This window comes from Agelaius phoeniceus, chromosome 5 (genome assembly GCF_051311805.1).
Source record: "Agelaius phoeniceus isolate bAgePho1 chromosome 5, bAgePho1.hap1, whole genome shotgun sequence".
Taxonomy (NCBI): Eukaryota; Metazoa; Chordata; class Aves; order Passeriformes; family Icteridae; genus Agelaius; species Agelaius phoeniceus.
Genome location: NC_135269.1, coordinates 26,927,552 through 26,942,840, shown reverse-complemented (window position 1 = coordinate 26,942,840; position 15,289 = coordinate 26,927,552). Strand labels below are relative to the sequence as shown.

General features: G+C 41.4%; 1 protein-coding gene across 1 annotated transcript in view; it reads left to right on the top strand.

Moving 5' to 3' along the window:
- The window catches only part of UTP20 (UTP20 small subunit processome component), a 63,783-nt gene that overhangs the window by 23,517 nt on the left and 24,977 nt on the right, over positions 1–15,289 (top strand). The window contains exons 21-32 of the mRNA XM_054631257.2: positions 191–434; positions 993–1,205; positions 3,393–3,483; positions 5,223–5,308; positions 5,872–5,997; positions 6,533–6,699; positions 7,214–7,422; positions 10,261–10,404; positions 12,336–12,415; positions 13,285–13,511; positions 14,416–14,560; positions 14,996–15,083. Coding sequence (XP_054487232.2) covers positions 191–434; positions 993–1,205; positions 3,393–3,483; positions 5,223–5,308; positions 5,872–5,997; positions 6,533–6,699; positions 7,214–7,422; positions 10,261–10,404; positions 12,336–12,415; positions 13,285–13,511; positions 14,416–14,560; positions 14,996–15,083 — 1,820 coding nt within the window. The remainder of the gene's footprint in view (positions 1–190; positions 435–992; positions 1,206–3,392; positions 3,484–5,222; positions 5,309–5,871; positions 5,998–6,532; positions 6,700–7,213; positions 7,423–10,260; positions 10,405–12,335; positions 12,416–13,284; positions 13,512–14,415; positions 14,561–14,995; positions 15,084–15,289) is intronic.

Genomic DNA, 15,289 nt, shown 5'->3' with positions numbered 1-15,289 from the left:
AGAAGTGCCAGGGTTGCAAGGCATCCTAGAACGCTTTCTGAGCAATGCGTGTCTTTCAGGTCAGTGTTAAATACAGTTGTGTCTAAACAGGAGCATGTCACCAAATGTATTACTTTTGTAATGGGGGATGGATTCCTTGCTATTGGTGATTATGAAGTAACCTGAAAAGATTTTCTTATCTCTTTTGTAGAAATGGAGCTGCAAGATGAATTAGATGAACAGGAGGAGAGCATTGCTGAAACAGAAAGTGAGAAGATGCCAGAAGGAGAGGTGGGGACTGTCTTTCTGGAGCAGCTGAGGAGTAGAACAGATTGCAGTGAACGGCTGGACCACACAAATTACAGGTTCCTACTTTGGAAAGCACTGGATAAGTTTCCGGACAGAGTGGAGCCACGGTCGAGGGAACTTTCCCCACTTCTTTTGAGATTCATTCGGTAAGTAAGATTTATTTTTCAGTTGAGTCAACACATTGCTTTCAATGTATTGCTGAGCTTTAAGAGTGGCTATCCCATTAGAGACTTTATTTCTTGAATGCATGGCTGATGACATGTCTGTTTCCAGTAGAGGTAACCTTTTAATTGGAGTGTGGATTCTGTTAGAAATGAAGCAGGCTGAAATGAAACTTACAGTAGTAGGTCTCTGCTGCTCATTCATTGACTTGACATTGTCACTCTCGTTACTCAGTTACAGAGTGATTTCAGTGGAAATGAAGTTCCTCTTTAATGAAAACACACTTTAGTTTGGAATCGCAGAATACCAAAGTGTTTTCCCCCAGGATGGGGAAAATACTGATTTTGTTAGAGGCTGATTCAAATTTCTGCCCCTGGAGGGAAAGCAATGGTGTGCTTGCATATGTGTGCACATATCAGACAGTATGATGGACATAATAAGATGTTACAGTAAGAATGGTGAGGTTTTTAGTTGATGTTGTTGCCCTAAAACCTTGAGAAATGTTATGCTTCTAATTCCTTCCTTCTTTTTTTTAAACACAGAAATGAGTACTACCCAGCAGATTCCTTAGTAGCTCCATCTCAGGATCTCAGAAGGAAAATTAGTGGTACCATAGCAGAAAAACAAATAGTCGCTGAAGAGGTGAATGATGTTGCTATGGAGGAGGAGGAGGAGGAGGAGGAAGAAGAAAAGGAAGAAGGAGAACCAATTAGTATAGGAGTACCGAAAAAGAAAACAAGAAGAGCTGCTGCTAAGTAAGTATTTTTAGTTTTCCCTTTTGCTAGTGCTCTCATGGAAAGGCAGATTCAACAGCTCACATTGAGATACAAGCTGTGGTTTTGTATATATTATTTTTTCTTCTTTTGCTTGTGCTTCATCATTTCTCAGTGGATTACAAGTCAGAGATTCTGCCTGTACAGTACTAAAACACATTGCCCAGGTTTTATCATTATCGCATTACCTGCTGACCTGTCTGTGGTGTGTTTTACTTTGGGCAAAAAATGTGTAGTATTCTGAAGTTTCCAGAGACTCTTGTACCTGGTTTCCCTGGCTTCTCTGTGCATATCTGTTAGTCTTTGAAAACTGTGGGCATTGCCAAACACTTCAAAAAATTAGATTATTTGTTTAGGTATAGAATATTTGGATTCTGTTATAGAATATTGGTATAAAATATTGGGATATTTAGGTATAGAATATTGGGATTCTGCCATTTCCTGCCCATTATAAATCTTGTCTTTGTAGGGACCAAGGTTTTTATTTGGTAGACTGAAGCTGCATGTTGCTGAGTGTCATTGTTGCAGTGCTGAATGCATGGAGAAAGTTGCTCTTTGTATGAATTCTCCCCAGTGATGACCTCTGTCTAATATCCCTTACAAATACAGCACAAAGAGTTATATTCTGACACTTCTTTTGCAAAGGATCGCCCTTGTAATGACAGAGAACTTCAAAATGTCACCTTATATGTTGGAACAAGACAAGTATACAAGTATTTGATATGTGACCTAAAGTGTCATTTCATCCCAGGTGTCCTATGGGTGTTTCATTTTTTTTCCCGGAGTCTGGCTTGTATCTGCAAGTTATCAGCAATTAAAATACAGTGACAGTCCAAGATATTTTTTTGTTTTCCCAGCCTCCATCTCAGAACATCTGTGCAGTGAAGTGGAAACATTAGCACCCGGTAGCTGTAACAAAGGCATGAAAGATTTACCGGGGGTGTGTTAATGAGTTGTGGAGTGACCTCTCTTCCCAGGTCAGGCCTGTGCCAGGGAGGACTCCCTTGTGGGGCTGCACCCTGTGTCCTGGGAAGCATGGCTGAAGCAGGGAGCACCTGCTCCAGGCTCCCCGTGAGGTTCCTGGAAGGCATCCTACTCATCCCTTGTCTGTGCCCAGCCATGGAAGAGGGTGGCCCATCTCAAGTGTGTGGAGGTTTCACTGTAAATTAGCAGCTGAATGGGGACAGCTTCTACCAGTCCCACAGCACACTTGGTAGAGGAGATCTCATTTATCCTGGTCTTCTCTGTCCCTTTCTGTCGCAGACATCTTTCATGAAAAATCCTTTCTTAGGATTTTTCCTTGTGAGAAGCTGCAGTTTCAGCAACCAAAAGTAAACAATGGTTATCTGCTGCTGTGGAATGCAACAGGTAGGCCCGTGATTGGTCTCCTGTGGGTGTTTGGATTTCCTGACCACTCATGGCAGAGCTGGCTCTTGCTCTCTATCTGAGACACAGATCTTTGTTATTCATTCTTTTCTATTCTTAGCTTAGCTAGCTTCTGAAGAAACCTTTTCCTTTCTATTTCTTTTTAGTATAGTCTTAATGTAACATATATTATAAAATAATAAATCAAGCCTTCTGATCATGGAGTCAACATTCTCGTCTCTTCTTCATCCTGAAAACCCTTGTGACCACGGTCACACCTTTCCATGAGGAGGATGTGGGGCAGATGTGAGGTGACCCTGCCAGTGCTAGAGGAACTGACTCCCATCTGTCCTTGCAGCCCCAGCCCAGTCTGTGGCTGAATGCAGCCCATCACATTGGTAGGAGCAACATGGGCACCAGTTATGGGCAAGTGAATAAACAAAAAGATAAATACAGAGTTTTGGTGTTCTAGGCTGGGTTGGCAGAGAAAAGTAATCATCCTTAATTTAAAAAGTAAGCATCTTTAATTTAAAAAAAGTAAGCATCCTTAATTTACCCCTTTCTCATGAAAAAACTGAACCTATCCAGTGCTGCTGAAGTAAAGGCGTTCTCTGTGCAGTGAAGTGACAGCTGGAAGGAGCTGCTTAGGGAGCAGGACACTCCTTGAGATGTCTGAAATAGTGCTGAAGACTTGGGATCCTCTTGTGTTGTGTTTTGTTTTCTTTCTTGTTAATGAATTTTAACTTAAGTTCCCTGTTCGTTTGTCTCCTGGATCTTTTTAAAAATCATTTCTTTGTTTTGCAGGCAACTAATAGCCCACTTACAAGTTTTCTCAAAATTCTCAAATCCTCGTGCATTGTATCTGGAGCAGAAGTTGAATGCCTTGTATACCCAGGTGAGGCTCTCTGCTTACTTTTAGAAATACTACTAATAAATCAACACTTTATTTGAGTGCCATGTCTAATACTGAGGAAAGCTGTCATTTTTTGATCTCAGCTGTGATAGCTGAAAAAGGAGCTGTCCTTGAGGGGACTTTCTAACAGGCTTCACTTGAAATGAGCCCCTTAGGCTAAGACCTGCTTAAGATACCTGGCTTAGTTTTCCAGGCACTGGCAAACAGATCTGACAGCTGACAAGTAGTAGTCTTTGGCAAGGTGGAAGAGTGGCTGCAGAGTATATCTGTTTCACTTACGCTTCATGCAGGATATGGGGGAGGATTTAGAATCCAAAACTTGGGGAAGATCTAAGGAGATCTGTCTTTGTCTATAGTGTTTTGTATACTAAGAGTATGGCCAGTATGTACAAGAGATTATCAAGCATCAAAAAAGGAATTTCTTCTTGAAGAATATTCAATTTGCTTGATTCTAGGGATTTCCCTGAAATAATTGTCAAAAGTATGACTTCAAAGAGGGATTCTAATTCTTTATGTTACAATCCTTAAAATGGTTTTGTTTTTTAATTTTTTAATTTCACAGGGTTGTGTTGGTTCCCAGTTTGTGGATTTGTTCAGGTCATTTGGGATTGCTCTCATTGTTCCCAGTTTGTTTTCTGAGGCTGTGGGTGTTGAAAGCTCCATTCCTTAGTCCCTGAATTTGACAACCTCTAGTAGACATCCACTCTGTTTCAGTCTATCTCAAAGTACTGCTTAGAAAAACAGTTGATCGATGTGTTTGCTTGCCTGTGTTCTTAGCAAAATATTGGGCAGTCGTGTAAAGGTCAAATCACTGTGGGAAGAACAGCCTGGCACAAGAAGAAAGATTATTTCATCACTTAGTGTTTGCATTTCTGTGTCTTAGTATATGCATTGTGATGGCTGGTGTGTCCATCTGGCATAGGGACGTCATGGCAAAGTGACCTCTGATGACACTTGCTGTGCTATTTAGTAGAAGACTGAAGAGCTGATAAAGATGCTGCCTGGGGAAATGATCTGTATTTCTCAACTTCTTTTCCCTGAGATTTTCCCTCAGATTTTCTGAATCTCAGAATCACAGAATATGCTGAGTTGGAACAGATCTATCAGGATCATTGAGTCCAGTACCTGGCCCTGCACAGGCCACCCCAAGAATCAAACCATGTGCTTGAGTGCATTGTGCAAACAGTTCTTTAACTCAGGTAGTCTTGGTGCTGTGACCACTCCTTGGTGTTGTTTAGTGCCTAGGTTATGAAGAGTCATCTTCAAGAGAGGGAGAATCTCACTGAGACTTTGCATACCAAGTCTTCCAAGTAGTTTGTGTTTGTCATAGGAAAGAAATACAGATATCTTGGAATGGTTTGGGTAGTCTGCTTTTTAATCCACTCTTCTTAGATACACAGCTGATAACTGGTTTTGATGATGAATGCAAACTCATAGTGGTCCAAAAGACAGCTATAAAAAAACCCATAATATTATAACTATCCTATGTAGGTAAGAAGGAAAAGTATATATGAACTGTCAGCAACCATGTCCATTTTTATGAGTGGAAGTTGTGCATGTACATCTTGGCTTTATACTGGCAACACATACATTCTGCTTCCATTTGAATAAGTTAGTCCAAAACCTGCTTGAGCCGGTAGCCTTTGGGTTGTTTCACTATTTTCAGTAAGCATTTCTGCCTCCTAGATAGGGACTCATTTTCTTTCTTTTGTTATTTGCAGTTACTGTCTCATCAAGATCAGAATGTGCAGAGAATAGCTCTTGACTGTATAATGACATACAAGCATCCTCATCTACTGCCATACAGGTAAAAGCTTTTATATTATTTTAGCACTGGTGAATTAGCCTGCTAACATATCAGAAGCCTGCTTTGGGGTCAGTTTTATTTGGGGTCCTGTATTTGTTGAAGACATATATGTAAAGTTTAATTTTAGTCAGCTGTATGTTTTGTATCTAAGAGAGGAAATCAGATCTTGAGGTTGATCAGTGTCTCTTTTTTGTTTAGAGAAAAATAGCAACACTTCCATTCTGGGCCAGAATAGTGTCAGTAGTGTTAGTAGTTCCATCATTTTCAAAGATGTCTTTTGTACTGATGATTTATAACCACCCAAAGAAAGTGACAGCATAAAAATGTAGTTTATAGTTAAATAATTTCCTTGGAATACATCCAGGACTTACCTGTCTACATCATTAGCTTGAACTTATTGCTTGTAAAATATTTTTTTAAATAAAAGAGTGAAAAAATAGTACTTTAATATTTTGTATACAGCAAGGATAGATAGGTAGGTAATTAGATATAGATGCATCTGTGTGTCTATCTGTCTATGTTTATAACCCTACCTGCCCTCAAATAATGTTTATTACTCTCAGGGAGAACTTGCAAAGGCTGCTGGAGGACAAGAGCTTTAAAGAAGAGATAGTCCATTTCAGTATTTCTGAGGAGACCACAGTAGTAAAAACAGAGCATCGACCAGATCTCATCCCTGTTCTTATGAGGTGTGTTCTGAAGTGTGAGTTCAAAAGCTTCATGGTGAAGTACCATGAGCAGATAGATGTAATGCTGCTTCTCATTTTGGATAGTTGGGATAAACCCATTCTTAATGGTATAGTTTAATGACTTAGTTTGTGATATTCTGTATGGTTTTCTTATTAACACATTTATATAATGTGTTATGCAAATGGTGTTTTCTTTAAAAACAGCATTTTGGTACATACTGTTTCTACTAAGGATTACAGAGGACTGTGAGGACATTTCAGTTCATGGAGTGTTGCCAGCTATTTGCAGTGATGTGAATTGTCCTGCAAAGTAACCAGTTTTATACCTGAAGTTTCCAGCAGAGCTTCCATTGTAGAAGCAGAAGCTGATCTTTCACTAAGATGTTTTTGGGCAATATGGAATAGTTCAGTGGAGAACCTGAAGGGAGAACTTTCATTAGAGAATATTTTTAAACCGAGTTTCTCCTGCAGAATAAGAGGCTGGAAAACAGATAGCTTGCTGAAAGCTAATGCAACCTCTTTTTGGTTTTTGAAGGATTCTCTATGGCAGAATGAGAAACAAAACAGGGAGCAAAACACAGGGCAAGTCTTCAGCAAGCACTCGCATGTCGATCGTTCTGCGATTTCTGGCCGGCTCGCTGCCAGAAGAGATCCGGATGTTCTTGGATCTACTCTTTGAAGCTGTGAAGCAATTCAGTAATGGTAGGTATGCCATAGAAGCTGGGGGTGTGGTATTTCCTGACTGTAGAGATGTGGGAGGATAAATAGGCTTAGTACTGTTATGTGCTTCAGTTTGTCTCTTAACCAAGCCTTGAAGGGATGAAAGTAAACCCTTGGTAAGGACTGGTTTCCCCTAAATTTCTCCTTACAAAGCATGATTGCTCTGTTTTACATGTCCAAGGCCAGAAAAACTGAACAACTTGCCACAGCTGTGCAAAAAAGTTGTAGCAGGCCAGGAGTGGGTAGTGGCTGGCATCATAGGCTAGCCTGAGTATCATGGCAGTAAAAAGCTTGTAAAGTGCTCTTATTCTGTAGCAGTGGGAGACGTCTAAATATCAGAGAGATGGAGACACAGAGCTGTTCTTATTTAAAAATCTGACTGTGAGGATCTGTAATTTAGGGCCAAATTCCACTATTTTTCACTGAAATTATTCTTGGTGGTGGGTGTCTCCATGATGCTTCCCTAGATAATTTGCTATTCCTTTGCCTATCACAGGGCCTTGCCAGACTGCAGTCCTTCAAAGTATGTCAGAGCTGGATTTAGCTAAAGTCCTGCCTCTTGGGCGTCAGCATAGCCTCTTCAATGGTCTTGAGGTTGTGTTGAAAAACATGGGACATTTGATCCAGCAATACCTGCCTGAAATTCTACAGATTCTGCTCTGCATGACTGCAGTGGTATCCTGCATCCTTCAGCAAAGAGAGAAGGTACAGTATATGCAAACAATATACAAACATGTAAATTAAGTTTCTTTCTCTCCTCCTCCTCTGAGCTTACACATATAGACAGAGCTTTACTGATTCAGATAAAGATAAGATGATGGTGGATGGATGGATACTCATGGTGGAGTGAAGCTTAGCAATTAGAAGTCTGTCAAAATAGAGGCAAGTGGTGCTTGTCTGAAAGTGCTACAGGGCTCAAGCTGTGCAGGCAAAGTTAATGTACTTAGAAAACTGATTTGAACTGTGTTTTTGTTTGAGCTACTGAAGAAGGAGTTGGAGGTGATCTCTGTGCATTGTTCCTATCTGTTTTGTGGAGAGATGGGCATGAGAGAGAGATAAATATTCTGTTGAAAACATGTAACAAGATGGAAGTTGAAATTTGCGGTAAAGATGGAGTTTCTTGGCTGCAAGGATAAAACATTTGAGCAGGGGAAGGAGGGGTTTAAAGTTCCTTCCCTGAAGACATGAGAGCAAAGCTTGTCCATGAGGTGTTTTGTTGCAGTGCTAGACCTCAGGGGAGCTCAGCATTGTGGATGATCATGGTGATTATCTGCCCTTTGTGTCTCCTGTCATGGGACACGGGACATGACTACCAGCCATGCTTTCAGCACACTAGAAGCATCTTCAGCTCTGTATCAGAAGTCATACTAATCCAGTGTTATTATTTGGGTCCTAGCCAGGTATCTGCAGAGCAGTGGAAATGTTTTTTCCCTTGCTGAGCAGTGGCTGTACAAGCAGAAGGGGTCAGGTGAGGAAAACATCCTGTTAAAGATTGGTTGCACCTGAAGGTAGGGGGTATTGGCTTATTGCTGCCCTGTGTGCAGGGAGCAGCACAGACATCCCTCAGCTCTAGTCCAGCTAGTGGGGTCTGTTGGCAGCTGCTCAGAAACTCTAACACTGAGCCAGACTTTTCTGTCTTCCTGGTGCAGAGCCTGCTCATTTATTAGGTAGGAAACAACCAAACTGCACAGTCATCATCACTGTGGTGTTGCAAGGTATTAGGAGATGATGGCCTGAGCAAGTGGGAACGAATGTTTCGTCACCATGAGCATGTTCTTGCCAAGACCCAGCTGTGAGCATTTGAGGTTAGAACTTGCTTTGAAAAAAAATCTATCCAACAAAGCAAGTCCTTGCAATAGGCAGTATCCAGGGTCTCATAGTTGCCTGCAGGCTGGACAGAACCTGGTAACTGTCTTAATTTACGAAGAAGATGAGCAAATTTGAGGACGTCAGCATCCCACAGTCTGACTTCAGCAGTGCATTGCATATGCCTGCATGTTTTCAATGAGGACAGGAGACAAGAGTTCTTAAAACTGCTTCATTAACTGCTAGGAAAGCCACATTTTGCCAGAGTTGCTGCAGTAATTCTGTCATGGTTGTGTAATATCAGGATTGACAGTCTGTTGTTTGTCTGAACTTAATTTAGCACTTCATTAGCCCAGGGGCTGTTAAAAGCTCCAGGAAGAGTGTGAGAAATCTGTTTATCTTGACTAATAATTAGAAGACATTCTTGGAGTTTGAGAGTAATTTATTGCAGACTGATACTGCCTGGAGAGTTAAACATCAACTTTGACCACTTTAAAACAAGTTATTAATTTACCATTTGTGGATGCTGTGGGACAGAGAGAGAGAAATGCTTACCATTTCTCTCTGTCTGTCCCATGGCATCCACAACCATTTCCTACTGATTGTGTTCACTATTGAGTTTCTTTGTCCTCTCAAAGGCTTGATGTCAGAGAACTCATGGTGATTGGATAGTGGGAAACCCAAAATGACTTCACTTGGAGGTTGCCATTAGCAATAGTATGGTTTGTGCTTTCTTTGGGCTTTCAAACAGTTCATTTGCCACCTGGAAGCTGATTGCACTCCATTGTGCACATTCAGCATAGCTTGGGACGTCCTGTTGCAGATTGATCAGCTTGATCAGTTCCTTTTCCACCATCTCCTCTTTGTCTTTTTTACTTGTGATTTTATATTCTTGGATCCACTTGTGGATCATGATATGGGGACCCAAAAGAGCTCCAATATCAGACAGTGGCTTTCATCTGCTCTCATGTGGCTTTGTTGTTTCTGAGGCTGAAGTTCATTACCTCTGCACTGTGGAGCTACTTCTTGTGCTCATGCTGTGAGCTGCATTGCACAGTATGGAAATAATTTAGGTTACTCAGGTCAAGACTTCTCTCAGGGAGGAGAGTCAGAATGCAGCTCTGCGTGAATTCCCTTACTGAAATGTTTTCCCAAAGAAAGGCTATGGAACATAGCCACTAAATGGGTACAGGAAGCACCTTCCTGTAAGCAAATGCTATAGCCCCCACCCTACTCCACTGGAAGACATAATTCACATTCTTTCCTTCTCTGTTCCTCCCCCCTTCTCTTCGTCTGTTGATTTCTTCCCAGAAGATCTCAGTGTACAAAGTACAACTTCACTTTGAAGAGGTGATTTCGGTCCTTTCAAGTGTAAAACAGAATTGTTTAAGTGTCAGAGTTGGAAATCTAATTAATTGCAGTGCAGCTTTCTGCATTGCATCCAAAAGGGGCAGATGCTACGGGGTTGAACCTATCAGCATGGATTTTTTATGACCTGAAGGAGTCCTCTGTAACTGCCTCAATGCAGGAACAGGCAGGCCCCTTCTAGAAACATTTAGGTCAGCTCTGAGGTGTACATTGCTACTGTGAACAAGTTACAAGAGAAAACAGAAGTTTCTGCACAGAATGTGTCTGGATGTGGTCAGTCAATTGCTGGATTTAATTTCAGAGCAAGTAGTTGGTAGTTGTTCTGCCAAGGTCTTACTGGGTTGGGTTTTTTGTTGGTTTTCATTACAGGTCCAACCTAGGTTGATTAATCCACTGAAGAATTTGAGACGTCTTGGTCTCAAGCTTGTGGCAGAGTTTTTTTCTGATTATGAGACCTACAGCTTTAGTGTGGAAGAGATCGATGCTGTTTTCCATGCTGTGGTATGGCCTCAGGTAAGTATTTCTTGTTTTTCCAAATAACTTGTTTGAAACATGCACCATGCAGAAAACTCCAGCTGTACTGCAGTCCATCATGTCAGCTCTGTCCATTGCTAGACTGGATGTGGCCTTGGACAGATTGTGGCATCCCAGTGTGTCTGTGCAAGGCCAGTTTCTTGGCTCTTCTCTGATTAGTCCTGGAATAATCAAGTCACAGATTAAAGTACAAATTAATTCATCTGAATAAAATGGATGCTATTTCCTTGTTCTTTAACCACAGAAGCAGAGTTCTTCCCTAGATGCTTCAAGGAAGCTAAATAATACGAGTCATTTCTAGGTGTACTTTGCTACTTTTCTGTGTGACAGCTGTTGGGTAGGGGACTGCAGAAGCAAATGCTGCTGCAGGAAAGGAAGGACCCAGGAAGGTCTGTCAGTGGGCTAAGTGGTCTTGAGCCTGCCTGCGAAGAGTTCCATGTGAGTACAGTGACAAAGCACAGGCACGTGGCTTTTATCAGAGAAATTCAGATCACCTCTGAGCTTGGAAAATGCACTGCTGTGAGATGGAGAGAGAACACAGGATTTAAAATTAAATTATATTGTCTTTGTCAGTGCAGTGTCTCTGAGGTTGTCAGGGAGTGCCTGTACCAGCTGCTGGGTTGTCTCTGCTCTAAAAGCAAGTTGTGTCCATGAAAAGGTTAACTGAGTAAGAGGGGCTGACTGCAAGCATGCTCTTCAGTAGAGGCTTTTAAGGTATCCAAATGCCCAACTTCCCTGCAGCAGAAAAGCCTGTTAAAGAGCACTGGTCTAGTCTGTGAAACCACAGAGCTGCTTCTCTAGACATTGTGTTTGTTTACTCCTACACTGTTTCTCTGCTCTACCAGTAACAATATGTGATGTATAGTATGGTTATGTGGAAAAACAGTAGATAAAAAGTACCAGGCAGTGCATATAGCTCTGTTTTGCACTGGGCTGGGCAACAGGGAAGTGCATGTTCCTGGTTTGTCCGTGGAGTCTTCTTACAGCTGAGGTGCTCCGTGAGAAAAGCAGTGGACATTTATTGCTGTTCCAGAGCAGTTCAGGCTATTGCAGTTCCAGGCAGTCAGCAAAGCACTTAAAGCTTTCACAGAGCACAGTGTTTGCAAATTCTGAGTAACTCTGAACAAGATGTACTTTTGTTACTAAATAGTTAGAATGCCTCTTGTCCTTACATATGTCAGGAAGATAGATGGTTTTGAAGCTTGGATGGTAGTATGATCCAGAAGCTCCCTCTGGAGTATTTTCTGGTGAACTTCATGAAGATTTGGTTTTGGCAAAAGAATCGTTTTGACTTGTGTGCTTTCCTTTTTTAAAACTACAGAACTGAGGTGTGTAAAACTGATGGAGAGGGCAAATTGGTTTAAGCCTGTTGAACCTGCAATTGGAGTTTGCTGTTGTTCATAGCCCAGGATTTTGCTGCAGAGACTTGTTAGCAGCAACACAACCCCAACACAGTTGGGGCTGTTTTGGACACAGAACCCTGTTAGGAGATCCCATTCATGGGAAGCAATATGATGTTCCAGCCTCCCCAGTGTGGAGATACAGACCAGGTGCTGCAGTCAGTCAGGGCATAGGAGATGTGAGAGGAGTGAGTTTTGGGTGCTGTGCTTGAGATTTCCTAGGTATGTCTGGGAGAGTTTGCTAAGTCTCTGTGGCAAATGTGAGGTGTTGTGGGAATCTAGTTTCAAGGGAAGGCAAAAATGGTAGCTGGAATATTGTATAAACAGGAGTGAAATTATCTAAGAGTCATTTGACAAATATTGAAGAAGTTTATAATTACCTTATAAAAGGTTGAAATTACTTTATAAAATAAGGTAAACTGTAGAATGTGAGGTCTTTGTTAGAGAGGACGTTTTCAAGTGGCTTTACTTACTTATGTTGCATTGGTATCTGATTTTTCTCTCCTTTAGGTCTGCAGATTGGCTTCAGAGAGTCAGTATTCTCCAACTTTTCTGCTCAAACTCATTCACACCTGGAGTAAGAACCCCAGGTAAGTGTTCTTTGGCAAAGAAGCCTAAGTACTTCGGAATACATAAAACACAAAGAAGAAGGAGCACACTAACAGGCTGTGAATAATTGTGTCCAAACCCATATTTTCTTTCTCCATTAGGCTCTTATTCTTTTGATAGCAGTCAAAGCAGCTGGGAAGTTTTCCAATTTATGCAAGAACTCACTTTTATAATAGGCTACTTTTTCCGTGTATTAATAACTAAGCAAATATGCAGCCCAAACTCAACCCACAGGTGAGGAGGAGGTCTGATTTCTTAGGGATATGTTTGTCTTGACCAATGACTTCTTAGTCTTGTGAGATGGGAAGTCAGTTTCACAATATATAATTTCGTTCATATTTTTAGAGTCTCTATTTCTTTCTATTTTATGAAGGAGTATGGGCAAGTTCAGCACAGAATCTGTGACTGAGAATCTGTTACTGAAAGTTGTAAAAGAGCTTTTTTTGATTGTGAGAAGTTCCAGCTCAACTGTCTTGAGGGATTTTTGCCTCTTCCTCAGACTCACTGTTTTTCCTTTGCTAAAGTACCAGGTGTTTCTTTTGAGACACTTCATTGGTAGGCATGAAGACCTTATGCACAAACTTCTGTTAAAAATTATGTTGCATCACTAGGTTAGGAGCAAACTAAGAGGAGACTCAGGCTGTGGAGAAAGGATTAGAAAAGAGACTTGATAACCTCTCAACCTCCATTCATTGCATTTTTGATGATGCTCTTCTGGTTTTTGTGCACTTTTTTCTTGGTTGAAGTGGAAGACAGTCATTATTTTTTGTGTGACTTCTCACACAGAAGAATTGTTAGCTGAAAATTCTGAACCTAATTTTCAGTGAACCTTTTTATAACTTTCTCTCAGGTATTTCCCTTTGCTGGGCAAGCAGCAGCCAGATCATCCAGAGAGTGATATACTGACAAATGTTTTTGCTGTGCTGTCAGCCAAGAATCTGTCTGAGGCCACATCCAGCCTTGTGATGGACATTGCTGATAGCCTTCTCAACAGCCCAGATTTTGAACCCACGGAGCAGGTTTCCAGTTTGAGCGTGACTGACTGTGTTGTCATGGCCACTGGAGACATGACAGAAGGTATGCCTGCCTGAGAGTTCTCAGAGACCTGTTGGGTGCTTTAGATGGAGGTGTTAGATTATGGTGAGGCTGTCTAAGAATACTGGGGAAGAGGACCTCCTGGCAGAGATGGAAACATCAAGGTACAAACTTGTCTTGTGCTCAAGAACTGTAAAGTCCTGCTTGCTTGATGACTGATGAAGTCCACGTTTGAGTGTCAGGATCCTGAGCACAGAGAGATTCCTTATGAAGGAATGTTGACCTGTTCTGTGTGTGAAGCTTTGACTGATACAAGTTCAAGAACTGCATTGCTGACTTGGCTCTGTGCCTAACACCAGGTTTTATATAAAGGCCCCATTCCTGTATGCACATGATCCTGTATCACTTTTATGTTTAGTCTGTGCTCCCTGACTGGAAAGACCTGGCGTCTTTGAGAGTTAGTAGACAGAACAGTAGTGTGCTGTGTTTGATGCTGTGGAGACAGCATCACTGTGCTGCTTTCAGCAACACTCAAAGCTAGTGGAAAGGAGCATGTGCCCTTGTTATGGCAGCTTTCATTTTACACAAGAGGTCAGTGGTGGAATAAAGAAAACCACATCTACAAATGTTCCAGTTATTTTAGATGTTGATACTGCTGAGGAATGTCCTTGGTACTTTCTAATAAGCCTACGCTTACAAGGGCTGTTACTGAAATCTGTGAGGAGAGTGGTTTGTGCTTTCTTTGATCCCATCTCAGACATATTAGACCTGGTCTCAGCAAGTGCTGGTGCTTCTTCCCAGCCACCAGCTGCCCTGCATGTTCATAGCTCCCATTTACTAATGAAACCTCCCTTATCCTAATTTCCCCTTTGTATAGTGTTGGATCTCCCTTCTGTTTCTTGCAGCAGAGTTTCTTGGGTGTTGCTAACTGTTGTATCTCTTACAGAACCCCTCAGCCTAGGTTGCCAGTTGGTCCTGCCTCATGTTCCTACCATACTTCAGTACTTCAGCAAAACAATGTTAAACGTGGAGAAAGTGAAAAAGAAGAAGTACAGAGCTCAAGTCAGCAAAGAGCTGAGTATACTTTCCAAGTAAGTGATTCTTAGAGCCTGAAATAGTTAAAAAGCTGGAAGGAGGGAGGAAGAAAGAGGCTTATTGTAATAGTTTCCAAATTAAAAAACACTGTGTCTCAACTTTTTAAAATCTGTTGTAAATACCTGGATCTGTCATTGACCTTGTTATTTGCTGGTTATTGAGGTGATAAGTTTTCAGAAGTTGATTCTAGCTGGTTTTGTTGCTGGCACTCAAACCTAATATCTCTTGAGGTTAGAAAAAGGTGCAGAAATGCCTGCAGTCATGTGGAACTGAATGCTTAGGCTGGGACTGTGAATTTGGTAGGCACGCTCTGTTGGCCTGGATAGGCTGACAAAGCCTTGTGAAATGACACTAGTGCTGACAGACTTCTTTGCTCTGTACTGGTGATTGAAATGATATCAAAGAGTAAATTATCTTGTCCAATTTTGCAGGATCAGCAAATTCATACAAGAAAAGAGCCAGAATTCAGTGCTTGTGAGCCTTCTCATTCCTTTCCTTTATCAGACTAACATGGAGCAGGTAGGTAAAAATTATTTCCCCGCCCCTACTTAACATATGATTTTATTTTAATCAAGTATATTTGTTTGTTTAAAAGTCAGATACATGCCATTTCTCATTATCAGCCTGCAATCAAGTCTTCACATGTTAGTAGTCTGTTCAGAGTGCAGTGCCACTGTGTGTAGATGTGCACTACTCACCCAGAGGTGCCAGTGTCCAGACTGATT